The sequence below is a fragment of the Colletotrichum lupini genome, chromosome 8 (genome assembly GCF_023278565.1).
Source record: "Colletotrichum lupini chromosome 8, complete sequence".
NCBI classification, from domain to species: domain Eukaryota; kingdom Fungi; phylum Ascomycota; class Sordariomycetes; order Glomerellales; family Glomerellaceae; genus Colletotrichum; species Colletotrichum lupini.
Window position 1 is genome coordinate 4,335,039 of NC_064681.1, and position 18,029 is coordinate 4,353,067.

Genomic DNA, 18,029 nt, shown 5'->3' on the forward strand with positions numbered 1-18,029 from the left:
GCCGTGCCTCTAGCGACATGAACATATGTCCCAGGGCGTGTATGCCAAAGGTCCCATCTCATTTCGTACCCGTCGTAACATGACAATCTGAAAGGGCATGTCTACCACTTGATGACCTTGGTGGGGAAGTACTCATCAATGAGCTCCATGTAGTAAGGCTATCAAATTGTTAGTCTCATGATGAAATTTAGATCCGGGTAGGATTGAGTAAGACATACCTTGAGCTCCTCAACGGTGGGGGCATCATCAGACTTGCTGTACAAGTCGTAGGGGTTGAAGGCAAGCACGGCCTTGAGGAGGTCCTCATCACCCTCCTTCATGAACTCGCGGTAGGCGCCCTCGCGGTGCCAGGGGTAGAAGGAGTGGTAGCGGATCATGGCGAGAGCCTCACGGGGAAGCTTGGACTGCTCCTTGCAGACGGTGTACATGTACTCGTCGTGGCCCCAAGAGATCATGAGGTTCTCAATACCGCAGCCGGGCTCGTAGATGCCGTTCTTGGTGCTGTAGACGGGGTGGGTGTTGTCGGGGTTGCCCTCAAAGGTGGTGGGGAGGACGATGCGGTTGTCAAAGGCACATCCGACGGGGAAGGTGTCACCGACGACATCCCACTGGCCCTCGGCTCCGTAGAAGAAGAGAAGCTTGCCGAGATCGTGGATCAGGCCGGTAAGCTGCATCCAGCGGGGCTTGCCGTCACGGCGCATGGCCTCGGCGGTCTGGAGCAAGTGCTGGATCTGAGAGAGCTCGGTGTCGGGGTCCGAGTTGTCGATGAGGGTGTTGAGCTTCTCCATGGCCTCCCAGATGGTCATCTCATCGCGGCAGGGGATCTTGCCAGTAAGGTCGATGGCGAACTTCTGGCGGGCAGCGAGGTTGTACTCGACGGTCTGCTTCTCATGCTGCTCCTTGTAAAAGTTCTTGACGCGGTCGCAAGCATCCTCGTACTGGCGGAAAGCGGTCTTGTCCTTCTCTGAGTCGAACTTGGACTCGCCCTCGAAGTCGTTCTGTGCCTTATTGTACTGGTCCTTGAGGATGTTGACCTCCTCGACAAAGTCGGTGGTCTCCTCGAGGGCGTGTCCGTCGGTGCGGACGTAAGGGGTGGCGACGGCAGCAGCCATTGTGACGGTAGTTTGCAAAGTCGGAAAGAAGAGTTTGGTACAGAAAGTCTAAGAAAGATTACAGCTCGATATGAAGAAAGAGTCGATATGTGATGATCTTTCCAAGGGGGGTATCACTCGAATGCTGAAGACTGGTTTGATGATGAGCAAAAAGAGGGAGAAATAGGTATCTGGAGATAGTCTTTAAATATGTTGTTGAAGACAAGATCACGGAAGATGAAGATTACGAAGGGCAAGAAGAGCAACGAAGGAGTAGGACGGGAAAAAACTCGGACATGGCGAGGTACCTAGTATCGCCCGCCAGACGCAGTATTCGGGCCAAGTACCTCGTCATGGCAGCACCGGGTATCCATCCGTACTGGTGTGGGCAAAAGGCTAACTTGGACAAGCAGCCCGAGTTGACGTTTTTGCCGTGAAGGGTCGTCATCTGCATGGCCCTTGTCTTGCCCGTGCAGAACTATGCCCCGCGGAGAGTGGTTATGATCCAGATGGAGCAGGAAAGACGGGGCAAGATTTCAGATCTGTGGAGAGGCCCTGGAGAGTTGCGACGTTGCGACGAAGAAAGGCGAGGCCGGCGAGGGGATTCCAAGTTTTGCGCAGTTGGAAGAGGAGAAAATCGCCGAATTCTTGCCGGAAGAGGACCCCACCCAAATCCAGAAATGGACCCACTCTTCACTCGCCGGAACAGAAGCAGCCAGAATCTCCGGTCACATGACCTCACATGACTCTACAGTCTTCTGACTAATCCTCATTGGGACCATATGGAGACTCGTGCAAGTTGCTGGAATTTCCAAAAGTTTGGACCTCTCGTCAACTCCCGACAACAATGGCAAAGAATCCCGAGACACACGACTGCCATCCTTGTTAGTCGCAAACGCTCGAACGCTTCTTCCACACCTTCAATCCCGCTTTGCCCATTCTCCAGACCTCCACGACTCCACGCCAACCGCATTCCGGGATGGCCAGAAACGATGCAATGTGACGGCGCCCTTGCGTCTCTGCCAATCTTGGATTCTTTTTCTGCGGCAAAGCTTAATCGCTTTTCCCCCGGTCCACCCCTCCACGACCCTACTTGTACGAGACCTTCTGGCCCCGCCGCCTTCATCATGGGATTTGCAGACTATTTTTGATTATTCCCTCTTTTGGCACTTGGCTGCCACGCAGACCTCGATGCCCCCCTGCCAACGCCAACCAACGCCGTTCCCGCTCAATGCAGGACATCTCCATCCCCGCGGATTCCTCTCCTCTTTTCAGTAATGGCTTCCTACTGATTGGATATAGAACACTTGCCGGAGGGGACATCCCAGTGGTCCCTTGCCCAGGCCTTGTCAGACCTCTCCCCTCACCGTCACCCGGTGTCCGTCCCGGCCTTCTCCCGAGATTCTTGGCTTCGGAACCTTCGATTCGCCCAAAACGAACATGTCTGACATCAATCTTCGTCACAGCTTCGGGGCCTCCTTCCCAATGTCGTCCCTGACGGTAATCCAGGGCGAGCTTGGCCAAGACTTGCTGGCTTCCCCACGCTTCCCAAACAACCCCGCGGGATCTGGATGGTCCCTACGTGTTCCAATGTGCCACGGCAGCTGTCAGTTTCAAGCTCAGACCAGTCGGCATTACACGACGATGCTCATCTATTCGTATATGGGCGCCATGTGGATGGAACGCCGTGTGCGCCGTGTGCGGGGAGGCCGTGAGCATCACTATCTTTGAAATCAGACACTCTCGAGACCAGATTGGCCAGCGATAACCCGCGGATAATGAAGAACCAAGCAGATGGAATTGCGAAATATGTCCGATTGCTTTCAACCTGCATCGTACGCTATACTACTGTGCCAGCCAAGCCAGGCCAGCCAGATCCTGCCGCTACAAACACAGCATCATGACGCTTCTACACTATCAAGTCGGGTATCCACAGATTGCAAACCAAGCGAAATCCAAGTCCGGGGGACGTATCCAGTTCTGTCCGGTTCAGTTCAGTCCAGTCCAGCCCCATGCACCAAGTCTATTGTGATCCACATCCAATCCCAGTGAGAGGCGATCTCTCTCGTGTCTCGCCAGCAGTCACTATCGTGATCCAATGGAAGAGGCTTTCATCAAACATCTTCTCGGCGACTGGCCTGCCAGTCCAGTTCGCCTACGCATGTCTCTGAACCCCGCCTCTCCCAACCTCTGCGGTCTGGGGTAGGCGGAGTGGGCGGTCACCCTGTGCTCCTCCTCAATCCTCGTTCATTGCTTCCCCGTCCAACCAGCCCCATGCGTGCATCAGCTGATCCCGCACCGCTGTCGTGGGCCTTGCGTGGGCCTTTTCGGTGATGCTGAGCATCTTCAGCAGAGCTTCCTGGTCATGTTTGGTGTCGAATCGATCACCCGCTGGAGGAGGCCCAAATTAGTCTACTGTTCAGGACGTTCGAATTTGAAGGCTACAGTAATAGGAAAAAAGCAACGAAAGAAGAACCGGGAGGAAACAAAAAAGTAAAACGTACCGATGGCTATACCCATACACGCCGTGAACATGGCCGGCGGTGACCATGGGTTGCACATGCCAATTCCACAGAGACTCCGCAGGAGATCCTGAATCTGCTGGGTCAGCCTTTTCTCAGCAGCTTTGCGGCCGCCGCCGACTCGTGGTATGCTCGGATTGAACAGCACGAGGTACATTTCGGCGAGAATGTGGTGTTGGACAGCGATGACTACCAAGGAGTTGTTAGTAAGCGGTTCCTGAAGAGGAGGGTTGGCCATGAGCCAGCCTTCCGGATCGTCGGATATCTGAGATACTCTCCGTGTCCGGGAGCAGTTCCGAGATCAGGCCAGACCAGACCGGGACCAGACCAGGGGTATACTCACTATGACAAGCCTTCTGGTACCATACTTCGGGGAAAGCCTCCTCATCTGTCCTCTCTCGGAAGAAGATGGGAGTATACGAAGGCGGTAGCGCGTTCTTCCATTCTCTGTTTGCCATTTCGAGCTGGCCCCATTGCAGCACCGACCCCGCCTCGGACCCGAAGCAGAAGTTGAGGACATCGGCGCAGTGGACAATGGCACGATTTGCCCAGACAAAGTCGTCGGCCGGGGTGGTGGATCGGTCGACAATGGCATGACCGAGGTTCATTCGGACCACCTGTTGGTTGATGACGGCGCTGTAGATCTCCTGCCTCAGTCCTGCCCAAAAGCATGCCGCCGTCAAAGTTCCCGGCATAAGGAATCGGTCTCCGGCGTTGACAAAGGCGTGAATTCCGAGCAGGTGGCCGTGCGTGTCCTGGCCCAGGGTGTTTACATCGATTTCTTCCAGCACGCGAAGTATGATTGTTGCAGCAAACAAGTTCTCGTCCGACACCGTTCCTGCGTGGTCCAGCAGTGGGATCAAGTAGTTGAGGCACTGCTCGTGGTACCGGTTCGATGCCAGCGAGTCGTACGCGCTCGTCAGGCTCAGATGCCTCGAGGCAAGGGCGAAGATGGCGTTGAGCAAGATGGGACATGAGCCGGCACGCTGCGGTACTTCGACCTCGAAATGTCTGGAGGGATCACACGCATCGAGCTGGTGGTCCGGTCAGTGTCGTTTCTTCGTTGCTTCAAAAAAGCAAGCCATCCCGCAGCTATTTCAACATACCCAGAATCCAAGTTTGTCCACGTAATGACGGAACAGCGTGGCTTCTTTTCGCCCTTGGATAGGCCATATCGGTCGATCGGTGTATATGCCCTCCAACGGCGGCAACATGGACTGCACCGGCGGCAGACTCACGACGGAGCCAGAATGTTCGCGATGGCTACCGTGCTGGCTGTGGTTGTCGGCGCCGGGCGTACTCAACGATATTCGATGCGGAGGTTGAACGGGCTCGTCCACCACGTCGCCGCCATCAACGACGCTTTTGGCGCCGGGCCGGCTCTCGTCTCCAGGCAAAGGCCAGCTCGCCGCCTTTGCTGCGTATATTGACGGCCGACGCTGATCATCAGAGACTGTCGAGTCTACGGCCGTAGCCGTGCCTGGCGAAGTGGACGCGACTTCTGTTGTGGCTTCTGTCCCAACTTCGTCAACGTCTGGCGCCGAGTCGTGAACGGACTCGTTGCTGTCGAGGTCCTCGCCGAGCTCGACACCGCGAGTCTCGTCGATGAACTTGAGCTTCTTTGGCGGCGCAGGCCACTTGTGGCTCTCTCTGAATACGGCGTGCTTGGGGGCGCGAAACTTGTAGCCCTTTTTGCACTCTCGCCCTGTCATCAGGCACCGCCCGCAGATGGGCAGCACTCGATCACATCGCAGGTGCTGCTCGCGACACTGCTCGCTGCACGGATCAAACACAGTCAGCAACCTCTTCCTCGATCATGATATATCTGTCAAACTTTGCGGTTCTCTCCCACCGGCTCTCTCTCTCCACAGCTGCCTCTTTTCTCACAGACCGAGTCCAGAGCCATCGCAACCGACCTCCTCACTCTTTCTCAGCTGGAGCAGCTGATGGCAACGGCGTCGACGAAGACCCTGGAGCTTCCTTCACCTTGCCATCACCGGCGAGAGCTTCATTGCCTTCATCTCTCGCCGAAATCTGCTCGTCACCCCGCGTCTCAAGGTGAGCGGCGCCGCTGTCCGTGTCGCCGTCGGTGCGAATGGCCTCCAAATTGACGCCTCCAAAACAGGTGTTTTTCCCCGAGAGGCCCGCCCCTCCTCGGGTGGATCAGCAGAGTCTCACTCACCAGGTCGTGGCACTTAGCGAATCAGGCGCTTCGGGAGACGGCATGGCACTTGTGCCACTTGCAATTCTTTCCGAGCCCCCAGTTGAGGCTGCAATGAAATGATTGAAACCCGGGGAAGATGGAGAAGATCTGGGGGAGCCCCTCGATTTTTGAGCAGATCTGAAATTGAATTGAAGCTTGAGTCCGGGGCGACGACCAGTGACGTGTGTGGGGATGCGAGTTGGTCAGCAGCACATCCGACGACACCTCTCCACTCACGACACACACATAGCACACACACACACACCACAGACACAGAGAGAGTCAGGGACCCCTTTTTTAACCAGTTCAGACTCTGCCAGTTTCTGGGCACTTCAGGCCAGTCTCAAAAGGCCAGCCAGACGCCGATGGCCGAGCCACTCCGACGGTTCCCCAGCGCTCTCTCTTTTTCGCTATCGGTACCCAACTGCCAACAAACTGTGTCATGCCAACAAGCAAAGTTGGCGCAGATACTTGAAGACTCTTGTTGGCTCTTCTGGGCTCTTGGATTCAATTGTTCCCGGGCCTCTGGTTCTTCAGCAAAGTCGAACGAGTTTCTCAATAGTTTTCTTTTCATTCGTCCGCCCTTCCCTCCCACATTACCGGCGTCAACTCTATCTTTGTTTCTCACCCTCACTACGCCGCACTCACTGACCCGAAAGCTGAACCTGGACTTTTCTTCCCCGCCCTCCCTTGCTGCAGCAGCCATGGACTTCTTCCCGATGGCTTGGGTCTGCACGCAACCAACGATTCAACGGCCGCTCAGCTGACCATTTCGACACCACCAACATGGCGACGCTCAAACTTCCCCCGCACGCTAGAGTTGGCCCAGACAAACTCAATGGCAGCAAAGGGTTCCCATCTCCGTCCCAACCTGACGGCCTGGCAGATGTCGAACGCACCCTGTCATGACACAGAGAAACACGCCAACCCCCCTTGGGCGGCACCCCGACGACAGAAATGTCACGTCGCTTTACCTTATCTCGCCCAAGTCCCAAATTGCCCCAGCATCTGCCATCAAAAGATGAACGGGTACCCCTCGCCGACGAGAACCAATCTGTCCAATGGCTAGCTCCCTTTTCTGCTCTTCCATGTCTCCAAGAAGCCAAAGACTTCAAAGGCCCCTTGCGAATTGCGACGGCTTCGGTAACTTTGACCAGTCCCCTGGTCTTCTCGGCACAGGATTCTCCTCATCCTTCCAATAGCTGACGACTGGTCTATCGGAAGATTGCCCTTGTTTGTTTGACCACAAAAAAAGAGGACGCGCGATACCGAACGGAACAAATCAAATCAAACAACCAGACGAGTTCAATGTCCCGGCCCCAGTCTTTCGCACTTCGTCAAAAAATTCGAGCCCTTTCTTTTGTGGGTTTTCCCATCGAAGCCGTAGGCCCGTAGCCATCGTCCCACACAATCCAGGACCGTTCGTTCCCGTCGCGCGCGAATATTTTGTTGTTATATAACATCCGGCGATTCCCCCCTCAATCTCCACCTCTTGACGATCTCCTCTTCAGCAAGCAGCATCTCCCAGCGCAGCCGCTTTCTCAGAGCTCTTTTTCTTCACCACATCTGCTCAACGCCAGCCTTGGCAACGCTTCAACGATCTCCACGTTGTGCGCGCAATCTCCCCATTGCAGCACGCGATAGTGTGTGCATCGCCGCAGAACCTCGAGAGAATTCAGTTTCTCCTTGAGAACATTTGTCAATAACAACAACAACTCCGCCACGCCACGCAACGCAACCCTTCCTCCAAAGCCCATCCACGATGGAGTCCAAATCGGCGCACGATGATGTGGTCGCCGCACCAGACCGCGTCTCGGCCGAGATCGGCGATCACCACTCGGCCAAACTCGCCAGCAACTTTGTCCAGAACGCCAAAGCGGCCACGGACAAGGAGCACAAGATGACTCTGATGCAGGGCATTAAGCTCTACCCCAAGGCCATTGCATGGAGTGTGCTCATTTCCACCTGCATCGCCATGGAGGGCTACGACATCAGTCTCGTCAGCAACTTTTACGCATTCCCGCAATTTAACCAAAAGTACGGCGTCCTCACCGCCGACGGATCCTACCAGGTCCCTGCGCCGTGGCAAGCCGGCCTCAGCAACGGTGCCACCGTCGGCGAGATCATCGGCCTCTTCATCAACGGATGGGTCTCGGAACGCTTCGGCTACAGGTGGACCGTCATCACATGTCTTTTGCTAGTCGCCGCCTTCACCACAATCTTCTTCACCGCGCAAAACGTTCAGACTCTGCTCGCCGCCGAGATCCTCTGCGGTATCCCATGGGGTGTCTTCCAGACGCTGTGCATCACCTATGCCTCCGAAGTCTGCCCCGTCGCCCTGCGCGGCTACCTGACGACCTATGTCAACTTTTGCTGGGGTATGGGCCAGGAGATTGGTATCGGCGTCATCGTCTCCATGCTCGACCGCCAGGACGAGTGGGCATACCGCATTCCCTACGCGCTGCAGTGGATGTGGCCGGTGCCTTTGGCCATTGGTATCTACTTTGCGCCCGAGTCGCCCTGGTGGCTGGTGCGCAAGGGCAAGATTGACGAGGCCAAGAAGTCGCTGCTGCGCCTGACGAGCAGAGACAAGGAGACTGATTTCGACGCCGACGAGACGGTCGCCATGATGGTGCACACCAACTCGATTGAGGAGAAGATTACCGAGGGCGCATCCTACCTGGACTGCTTCAAGGGCGTCGACCTGCGCCGCACCGAGATTGTGTGCATGGTTTGGGCCATTCAGAACCTCAGCGGCAACTCCTTCTCCAACTACTCTACGTAAGTCTCTGCCTTTGTGCACTCTTGTTGCTTGAGCTCTAGTTGCACCAGACTAACATTACGGTGCACGCAGATACTTCCTCAGGCAGGCCGGTCTCTCCACCAGAAACTCGTACAACTTTGCGCTCGGCCAGTACGCCATCAACATGGTCGGTGTCTTTGGCGCGTGGTTCCTCATGTCGTGGGGTATCGGCCGTCGCACGCTGTACCTCTACGGTCTCTGCGGTCTTTGCAGCATGCTCATGATCCTCGGCTTCCTGGGCCTCGTGCCGGCCGAACACCGCGACCAGGGCGCGCTCGCGACGGGCTCCATCATGATGGTCTGGGCTCTCTTTTACCAGCTCACCGTCGGCACCGTGTGCTACTCGCTCGTCAGTGAATTGCCGTCGCGTCGTCTGCAGATCAAGACTGTCGTCCTTGGCCGTAACCTCTAGTAAGTTCCCGATGCACTTTCCGGTCTGAAAATCGAACCCATGCTAACCACACTGTCCCCACAGCAACATTGTCGGAATCATCAACAACGTCCTCACGCCGTACATGCTCAACCCCAGCGCCTGGAACTGGCAAAACTACACTGGCTTCTTCTGGGGCGGCATCTGCTTCCTCTGCTGCGTGTACACCTACTTCCGCGTCCCCGAGCCCCGCGGCCGCACCTACGCCGAGCTGGACAAGCTGTTTGAGCACAAGGTTGCCGCGCGCAAGTTCGAGGGTACCACTGTTGACGTGTTTGAGGAGGGCGCCGTCGACGAGAAGGCGATGAATAACTATCACCAGCAGATTCGCGTCTCGCACTCTGAGAAGGATGTGCAGGTGTAGAGTGCTGATTGTGGAGGGTATTGCTATTGTCTCTCGCTGGTGTGGTGCTGTGTGATGACGCACCGAGTGCCTAGCGAGGAGAGACACATTGGCTATGAAAATGATGGACGAAAGAACGTAATGCTGTAATGCATGTATTTAATTCCGACGAAGTATATGAATCTCTAACGAAATTGTTAATCCGCTACGACTTGCTCTTTTCCTTCGCGAGCATTATCTTGACTGTACGAATCCACATAGCGTGAACCCACCAAGACAACGCGACTGTCAGCGCCCGGTCGACTATCTCCAAAGTCCGTCGTCCCCCGCATCACACTTTCCCCGCACGAGGGTGTGTTTATCGCGGGAGAAGACGGGAGGATTTGAGTCGGGGAGGGGAGAGGAGGGGGTTGCGCCCAGAGGGATCGACTTCGGGGGATTTGGGGATTAAGCATGCCCGTCGCGGTGGCTGGTTGGCTGGGTTTATTCTCCGCAGCCTCCAACTGCCGGATAGTCGTCAGTTCTGACTTGGGTCTGTCTCTTTGTTAGACCGGGCGAAGCTTTTCGAGAGACACATCGGCTCGAGATTGACGTGGACCGATGGTTGACAAGTCCGTTAGCTTGTTCCTCTCTGTCGGAACCGCACGGATGCCATCATGTCACCGTGTGACTTGACAATAACCGATAACCTAGGTCATGTTGAAATCTTTCATCATTTTGTTTCTCAAGATGACTGGGGTTTAGAACGACAAGCTACGAGGACTTGAGACAAGTCCGTCGGGCTAGAGAACAGCCACGAGGAAAGCTCAAGGCAAAGTGGGTACAAATCCGTCATGTCCATATTCTTACATGACAAATGCCAGCAACATTCGACTAAAAGTGGTTCCATCCCCTTTGGTCTTTGGTGCGTGTTTGGAAATCCGTCAAAATTTCGACGGATAAACATATCCACCAGCGAGCATATGCGAACCTTCTCTCACGGCTTCAAACTGCTATCCACTACACTTAATCTACGTAGTCCATTGGGTTCACAAATCCACAGCGGCCGGGTCTCCGCGATTGCGGGGACCCCACACAGCCATCACGGCTCGAGGGGGGAGGTTAGAGCAACCGAGCAGGGTAGCACGGGCGAGATGGACAGAGACAGAGACCGAGGGGGAGAGAATGGGCCGGGCCAAGAGCCCAGAGGTGGTAGTAGTGGTATGGAGTAGCGGCTTTCCTGGGAGGATCCAACACCGTGGTTGTGCCAAGTCTGTACCTGGTTGTCTCGTTCGGGTTTGTACGCTTATGTGTTTCCTGGAGCCTCCATTTACCTTGAGCCACCTAGCCTTGACTACCTTCCCTTGCTCCTACCTCGTAGTCGTCCGACGCATACATATGAGCGTACATCTCGAGATCATTGCTTCACCTTTTGCTGCTTCTCCTTTTCTCTCTTCTTCAGGCCAGAAGCATCCCCTTTTTCTTCCCTCTCCCCCTCCTCCTCTACATCCCTCCAACTTCATTTCTCTTCTTTACAGTGTCAAGTGTATCATATCGCAACCCGCCAACGGCAACGGTTACAGCCGGAACAACGTAGCCGAAAAAAAGACTTCAAACATAGAGGCCGTGCAAAATGTCGACGACGGACAAGCCGGAGATCTCCTTCGTCGACGACAGAGAAGACGACGCCCAGTCCGACTCGGAGAAGGCGCCTGTGGTGCGCATAATCGACGATGTGCGCGTGCTGGGGCTCAGCGAGGACGATGCCGAGTTTTATGCCAATTTCACGCCGGAGCAGCGCAAGAAGACGATTCGCAAGGTATGTTTGGTTTTTCATACAGCAGCATCGTCTGGGAACAGCATGGGGATTGCTTCGAAACGAAGTGGGATTGATTGCTAACACTGAGAGAAAAGATCGACATTCGCTTGGTGCCGATGCTTGCGGTTCTCTATCTCATCTCCCATCTCGACCGCGCCAACATTGGCAATGCCAAGATTGAAGGTCTGGCCGAGGACCTGAAGCTTAGCGGTGTGCAGTGGAACATTGCCCTCAGTCTCTTCTTCGTTCCTTATGTCCTGCTTGGTACATTTTACCCCCTTCCATTCAGACTATACTGGTTCACTTCAAGTTACTGATTCCTATGTAGAGGTTCCTAGCAACATCATCCTCAAAAAGTTCAATCGTCCATCCGTATACCTTGGTACCCTCGTAACGATATGGGGTGTCATAATGACCTGTCACGGCGTTGTGAAGAACTTTGCTGGTCTTCTCAGCGTCTTCTCCTTGGTGTCTTTGAGGCCGGCTTCTACCCTGGTGCTGTTTATCTCTGCACATTCTGGTACCTACCGTGAGTTCTCCATTACCTCTCTCTTCCAGAAACACTCAACTGACAACTCAAAAAGTCGCGACCTAGCAGCTCGCATCGCCTGGTTCTACTGCACATCCGCCCTCTCCGGCGCCTTCTCAGGCCTCCTCGCCGCCGCAATCGCAAAGATGGACGGCGTAGGCGGCTACGAAGGCTGGCGCTGGATCTTCATCCTCGAAGGCATCTTCACCGTCGGCCTCGGCATCGCCACCTTCTTCCTCCTCATCGACCGCCCCTCCCTCAGCGGGAAGTGGCTTACCCCCGAAGAAATCCGTTTCCTCGAGATCCAGCACTTCATCAAGCAGGGTGGGCGCTTCCAGGACGAGAAGCAGGAGGACAAGTTCAAGTGGCACGACCTCAAGGCCGTTGTCACGAATTGGCGGCTGTACATGCAGGCGTGGGCGCTCCTCGCCACCTCGGCGTGTTCGTATGGCACTAAATTCACGCTGCCGACCATCACGAAGGCTATGGGCTTCAACAACACAGCCGCACAGCTCATGACGGTTCCGCCGTACTTTTGCGGCGCTGCCTCGGCCATCTTCTTCGCACGCTTGTCGGACAGGTTCTACTGGCGCATGCCCTTCGTCGCGATCCCCATGGGTCTCATCACCATCGGCTACGGCGTCATCATCTCCTTCAAGGGTGATCTGTCCGGTAACATTGCGGGAGCTATGGTCGGCGTCATTATCACCTGCATGGGTATCTACCCCATCCAGCCCGCGGGTTCCTCCTGGGCGGCGAACAACCTCGCCCCGGCCTCGCGCCGCGCCATCGGTGTGGCTTTCAACATTTGCGTGGGCAACATCGATGGTATCATTGGTAGCTACATGTATCTCGACAACGAAAAGCCAAAGTACTACACCGGTTTCGGGCTGTCGCTGGCGTTTGGCGGCAGCGGGTTGATCGTTGCGCTGCTGCTGGAATGGAGCTACAAGTGGGGGAATGATAGGAAAGCCAAGATGTCCGAGGAGGAGATTCGGGCAAAGTACACGGAGCAGCAGCTTATGGATATGGGTGACAAGAGCCCTCACTTCAAGTACACTCTATAGGAGCTATGCGAGGATGCCGTAGGGCAGGCGGACTATGGATGACGGAGACTGAGTCTCGATGTCCGGTTGATGGCTGTGGAGGAAATGTAGGGTGAGGCGCGAGGATGTTTTTGACACTTACTATTTTTCCCGAGTAAATAGCGATTGTTAATGCCGATAATGAACAGCAATCCTTTCTGGCCCAAATATCTCAGCTTTGTCCCGTTACCTGACTGTGACCCTTGAGTAGTAACGTGCTGCAATTCTGCAGAGGCTTGGTTGAGAGTTTGAAATTACCTAGACATCTTCATCTACTATAACCCTGAGCCTATGATAAGTCTGAGCAGAATAAGTGACTTACTTTTCGAGTTATTGTAAAGATACTTAAGTAATTTTTACAGCTCATCGATCATAAGTATCTTAAATCCTTGCAATACGTGCCAAAACTTTGTCCGCTAACTTGATTGATTTCGTGTCAAAGCCCGTGAAATTGAAATCAATTACTTTCATTTCGAGACTTCCTTAATTCTACCTATGGGAAATCAATGCCGTCAAGGTCGATCAAAAACTCTGATACTATTGATTACAAAGTGAAATAGTTACCAGGCGTACTCATCTCCCTTGGTGGTTGCGTACGCTCCACGCATCAACTCAGAACTACATTGTGTGCCGTGTCCACGTGCCAAGCATGTGCCTGCCAAGCTATATGAGCAATCTCCAGCTGCTACGCCTCTTCAGCCTGAACACTCTGATGTCCAACGACTGACTCGCTCTTGGCGCACGCCGAGACATCCCGATAGAATCCCTGACTCCTAGGAGCTGTCAGCCTCTTGCCGGTAATGATCGGTTGTAAGGAGGTATCGTGATGGGCTACAACCCTCATGCAGATGTTATCTTGGAAGTCGGAAGACGTGCCGAAGAAGTCAGATGCGGAAATTCGACAGGTGATACTGGCCGTTTGAGAATGCTACTCCCTCATCCGCTCTGTTAACTGTTACATCACATTGATGATTGCTGCAAGGCGTCTTCTGATGACGGGGAAACTCGGGCTCTCCTTCATCCTCTGGTTCCTCTCCCCATAAATCCTAAGAATCCGCCTCGGTGTCGGATCTAGCAGTACCCCGGACAACCCCGGATCTATCGCATACCCACGAACCGAACACGCCGCAACTATCAAGTCAACAAACGAGGAAGACTATGTGCACCCTAGTGCTTCCCCCGCAGCAAAGATGAGGAGGAAGCGGGGGAAAAGATACCCTTGTCCCTGGTCGTCGTAGCGGCCCCCGCCTCCCCCCAAGTCAGAAACTCTTGTCTTTCCCCAGACAAATCCCCTCCGTTTTCCGTCGATTTGCGCTCAAGTTTCCTGTCCCATCTCTCTTCCTTCTTTTCCGACTTTCCATCCAGTCCCTCCCTCCTCGAGTCTCGAACCCTTTCCCGCCTCTGCCCCAAGGTAACCCGCCCATTCACTGTGCGCAACGCGCGGGCGTAACCGCGTGCGTGCGTTTTCGTCGCTCCACTGGGACACTGCGCATAAGCAGACAAATCAGAAAAGCCAAACGGCCAAGATAACAGGAAAAGGAGAGCAGAGGGAGTGGACCCTTGCAAAAGTCCGTCGACTCCATCCCGTTACGTTTGCCTCCCGGTCATGGACGCCCCGGAGTACCGCCGTCCTCTCCCCGGCCCGGGAAGTCCGGCTCCCGATGGCCGTCACTCCTCATCGGCCGCTTCAGCCGCCGCAGCTAGCAGTCCCCGTGGAGATTCACGGAAACGAAGCTTTAGCTCCGCCGCCGATCAGCACTCGCCTCTGTCCGATGAGCTGGCTGGCACTGGGTCCTCCTCCGCCGCCGCCGCCGCCGCAGCGAATCGCCGCAAATTGCAGAAAGTCAGCCGCGCGTGCGACTTTTGTAAGCAGCGCAAGGCGCGGTGCAGCGGGACTATCCCCTGCGACAAGTGTACTAGAAAGGGCCTCACGTGCGTCTACGATGCAAAGTACTCCCGCGGTCGACCCCCGACACCTCCGCCCTCAGCTGTGTGGTCTACAGGTTCCAATGCCGTATCCGGATCCGAGGAGCCGCCTGTTATGTACCGGACTACTGAAGAGGGAGGCGGAGAACACGTCGCTGCACCGGCCGCGCCGTCGCGCTCGCTGAGGGGACATGTACGCGAGAGCCAGGGCCCGGCGTCGCGAGCCTCGCCCGAGCTTGGTATGGCTGAGATCCAGGGCCAGATCTTCGACCCGACGTCGGGTGTGACTTTCTTGCACAGGGCGTGGAAGCGGCTCTCGAAACACGAGAGTAACATCGTCCCGGACGAACTCAACGCCTCGACCGACAGCCAGCCACTCATGCTGGCTGGTGATAAGCCGCTGCCCCCTGTTACTGACGAGGATGTGGCCAACTTGTCGCTTCCGGATTCCAGAGAGATTCAGGATCTGCTGGCACTGTACTTTGATGTTTCCATCGCGACCTACCGTGTGCTGCACCGCCCTTCCGTCGAGGCATGGCTAAAGACCATGATCAATAACCTCCGCCACGGAAAAGCCGTCTGGCAGGATATTGGACGGGGTAAAGCGTCCATCGTCCTTACGGCACTTGCCATTGCCACCGCTCACAACGAAAAGTCCAAGGGATTTCACTCACCAGAAGGCGAGGCTCTATCCTTGGCTCGTAGTGACCAACTCTTTTGCGTCGCACTGCAGCTTACAGAGCGTGAGACGGGGCTCCCTCGGCTAGAGTCAGCTCAGTCGCGATTGATTCAGGTTCTCTACCTCCTAACCACGTCGCGTATGAACCGCGCCTGGTACACCTTTGGGAACGCGCTTCAGATCATATCTGCGCTGGGTATGCACAGAAAAGCGGCTAAGAAGCGGCACTTGACGCCGGGCAACTCGGATTACATCCAGGCGCAGTGTCGTATGCGGACGTTCTGGACCAGCTACGTTTTAGACAAGTACCTGGGCGTCATATTCGGCCGTCCACGTCACTTCCATGATGATGACATTGACCAAGACTACCCGGATGGGATCGACGACGAGGATATGACTGCACAGGGACCCATTGAGAGATCGGAGGAACATTCAGACTGTCACATTGACGCGCTGATATTCCATGCCAAGTAAGTCAGCCCCATGTCTGATCACACTCTCTGCGTACAAGTACTGACATTTGACAGGATAGCGCAAATCATCGGAAACACATCAAGAGAAGTCTACTCCATAAAAGCAATCTCCGAACAAGAACGCGTCGCCGCCGCACACCGCCTCAGCAAGAAGATTCACGAATGGCGCGCCAGTCTCCCGCCTCACCTCGGGTCGATCCGCCCCTCCATGCTGATCCCAAGCTTCCGTCGCCAAGCAACGGTACTCAAACTGGCCTACTCCCACGCCATCATGCACGCAAACCGCCTCTTTCTCCTAGGTAACTTGAGTTCCGGCAGCGAGACACAGATCCTAGAGTGTATTGGCGCAGCGAGGACGGTGCTCGAGACAGTAGATGGCATGGCCGCCGAGGGGCCCATCTTCCACGCCTTTTGGTGGACGCAGTACGTCACGTTTTGCGCCCTGCTGGTCACGTATGTATGGGATATCCAGCAGAAGAGGCGAGGCATCACGCTTGAGGGTGAGGGAAAGGCAAAGCATACGAAGCTCATGGATCTGGCTGAGCGATGCCAGACGCATCTTGCGCACGCCACGGCGTCCAATTCACCCAGCCGCCGGTACGCCATCATCCTGGAAGAGTTCAGGACAGAGGGTCTCGGCCAGATGTCACGGCAAACTCAGGTGGCTTCACAGGCACCCCGGACTTCTGCTCCTCGGGTGGCTGCGCTGTCTGCAGATATGCATGTGCCGCCTCTGCAGGCGAATGGGGGGAACGGAGGAGCGTCGATCACGACCGACGGATTCGACTTCAACGATGGGTATGGTACCGAGTCTGGCCCCGTTGATCTAATGGACCAGGGCGACGCAGGGTTCCTTGGATCCAACTTGCTCGATGAGTGGCAGACGACCGATTGGCTAGACCTCGACTCTTCTGCTTTCGGCCCATACCTGGACATTGACTCAAATCCGTTGGCTTGGATGCCGGACATAGGAGGTTAGGGGTCAGGACTTAAATACAGTCTATAATATTTGCATTGATCTATGTCTTCTAAATGGTGAACTTTGTCAAGTTCTCAGGACCCGTTTCCTGGGCTACTCTCTTGACTTCCTCCTCTCCCAGCTCTTGGAAGATATCGAAACCCCATCTCGTTTGCCAGTTGAATCTCTTGTTCCTCTCGAGCCCGTTCAACTGCGCAAAGGCATCCGCCGGCAACTCCTGCACCTTGAAGTTGGACTCTATCCGGCTAGGGGTAACACTCTTGGGCAGAACGACAGTGCCGCGCTGCACACCCCACGAAGCAAGCAACTGGCCGCCGTCAATGCCGAGCTTCTTGCCCAGCTCACCCACAAGAGGGTCGTCCACCGTTCTCGGCTCACCCGTCTGGTTGTTGCCCAGAGGCGAATAGGCGGCCAGCTGGATGCCCTTTGACTTGCAGAACTCGAGCAGATCCGGCTGTTGGAGGTACGGATGCGCCTCAATCTGGTTGACGGCGGGAACCGTCTTGGTCTTTGTCAGAAGATCCTCGATGCGCTGCTTAGTGAAGTTGGAGACACCGATGGCGCGGACTTTGCCGCTTTGGACCAGCTTCTCCATGGCTGCCCACGTTTCCGCGGGGTCAATGTCGGCCAGCTCGAAGACGCCGTTGGAGTCAATGGGAAACCATTTATCCGACGGCTTGAATGCTCTATAAATGAGGTCAGTACATGCTTTATTGTGTATCTCTTGCATAACAACAGGCATAAATGAACAAAGAATGAGACTTACACTGGCCAGTGCATCAGGAACAAATCGAGGTAATCCGTCCCCAAGTCCTTGAGCGTCTTGTCAACACCGGACTCGACATCTTCGGGTGCGTGCTTGGTGTTCCACAGCTTCCCTGTAACAAAGATCTCTGAACGAGGCACGCCGCTCTTGCGAATGCCCTCACCAACTTCCGCTTCATTGCGGTAGATGGCGGCGCAGTCGATGTGGCGGTAGCCGGAGCGCAGGGCAGTCTCAACAGCACGCTCAACCTCGTGAGGTCCAGCTTGCCAGGTGCCGAATCCCACTGCTGGGATCTTTGCACCAGTGTTGAGTGTGAAGTGTGTTGCGAGAGGCATCTTGAGAGAGTTTCTTGGTGTATGTGCAAGGATTAATGGCGTTTATCCGTGGCTGGTATGGACGCAA

The 18,029-nt window shown here is 55.2% G+C and overlaps 8 protein-coding genes across 8 annotated transcripts; 5 read left to right on the forward strand and 3 right to left on the reverse strand.

Moving 5' to 3' along the window:
- Positions 1–101: 101 nt before the first annotated feature.
- CLUP02_15764 (uncharacterized protein) lies at positions 102–1,112 on the reverse strand (the record flags this gene model as incomplete). Its single annotated transcript, XM_049294688.1, has 2 exons — positions 102–158; positions 219–1,112. 2 exons carry the CDS (start codon positions 1,110–1,112, stop codon positions 102–104), a joined length of 951 nt encoding a protein of 316 aa, XP_049151835.1.
- A 275-nt stretch (positions 1,113–1,387) lies between these two features.
- On the forward strand, positions 1,388–3,297 carry CLUP02_15765 (uncharacterized protein; the record flags this gene model as incomplete). Its single annotated transcript, XM_049294689.1, has 7 exons — positions 1,388–1,524; positions 1,601–1,818; positions 1,891–2,365; positions 2,435–2,780; positions 2,840–2,926; positions 2,988–3,088; positions 3,141–3,297. The coding sequence occupies 7 exons, from the start codon at positions 1,388–1,390 to the stop codon at positions 3,295–3,297; spliced, it is 1,521 nt and encodes a 506-aa protein (XP_049151836.1).
- A 30-nt stretch (positions 3,298–3,327) lies between these two features.
- On the reverse strand, positions 3,328–5,839 carry CLUP02_15766 (uncharacterized protein; the record flags this gene model as incomplete). Its single annotated transcript, XM_049294690.1, has 6 exons — positions 3,328–3,482; positions 3,596–3,802; positions 3,957–4,647; positions 4,720–5,422; positions 5,538–5,684; positions 5,796–5,839. 6 exons carry the CDS (start codon positions 5,837–5,839, stop codon positions 3,328–3,330), a joined length of 1,947 nt encoding a protein of 648 aa, XP_049151837.1.
- Positions 5,840–6,008: 169 nt separating this feature from the next.
- CLUP02_15767 (uncharacterized protein) lies at positions 6,009–7,522 on the forward strand (the record flags this gene model as incomplete). Its single annotated transcript, XM_049294691.1, has 6 exons — positions 6,009–6,018; positions 6,087–6,544; positions 6,580–6,704; positions 6,731–6,959; positions 7,019–7,240; positions 7,328–7,522. The coding sequence occupies 6 exons, from the start codon at positions 6,009–6,011 to the stop codon at positions 7,520–7,522; spliced, it is 1,239 nt and encodes a 412-aa protein (XP_049151838.1).
- A 56-nt stretch (positions 7,523–7,578) lies between these two features.
- On the forward strand, positions 7,579–9,413 carry CLUP02_15768 (sugar porter family MFS transporter; the record flags this gene model as incomplete). The annotated part of the gene is made up of 3 exons (XM_049294692.1): positions 7,579–8,597; positions 8,671–9,030; positions 9,095–9,413. The coding sequence occupies 3 exons, from the start codon at positions 7,579–7,581 to the stop codon at positions 9,411–9,413; spliced, it is 1,698 nt and encodes a 565-aa protein (XP_049151839.1).
- A 1,591-nt stretch (positions 9,414–11,004) lies between these two features.
- On the forward strand, positions 11,005–12,786 carry CLUP02_15769 (inner membrane transport protein yfaV; the record flags this gene model as incomplete). Its single annotated transcript, XM_049294693.1, has 4 exons — positions 11,005–11,190; positions 11,286–11,454; positions 11,519–11,719; positions 11,789–12,786. 4 exons carry the CDS (start codon positions 11,005–11,007, stop codon positions 12,784–12,786), a joined length of 1,554 nt encoding a protein of 517 aa, XP_049151840.1.
- An 818-nt stretch (positions 12,787–13,604) lies between these two features.
- CLUP02_15770 (fungal specific transcription factor domain-containing protein) lies at positions 13,605–16,861 on the forward strand (the record flags this gene model as incomplete). The annotated part of the gene is made up of 3 exons (XM_049294694.1): positions 13,605–13,614; positions 14,304–15,879; positions 15,937–16,861. The coding sequence occupies 3 exons, from the start codon at positions 13,605–13,607 to the stop codon at positions 16,859–16,861; spliced, it is 2,511 nt and encodes an 836-aa protein (XP_049151841.1).
- Positions 16,862–16,910: 49 nt separating this feature from the next.
- Positions 16,911–17,962, reverse strand: CLUP02_15771 (GCY; the record flags this gene model as incomplete). Its single annotated transcript, XM_049294695.1, has 2 exons — positions 16,911–17,547; positions 17,628–17,962. 2 exons carry the CDS (start codon positions 17,960–17,962, stop codon positions 16,911–16,913), a joined length of 972 nt encoding a protein of 323 aa, XP_049151842.1.
- Positions 17,963–18,029: the final 67 nt, after the last annotated feature.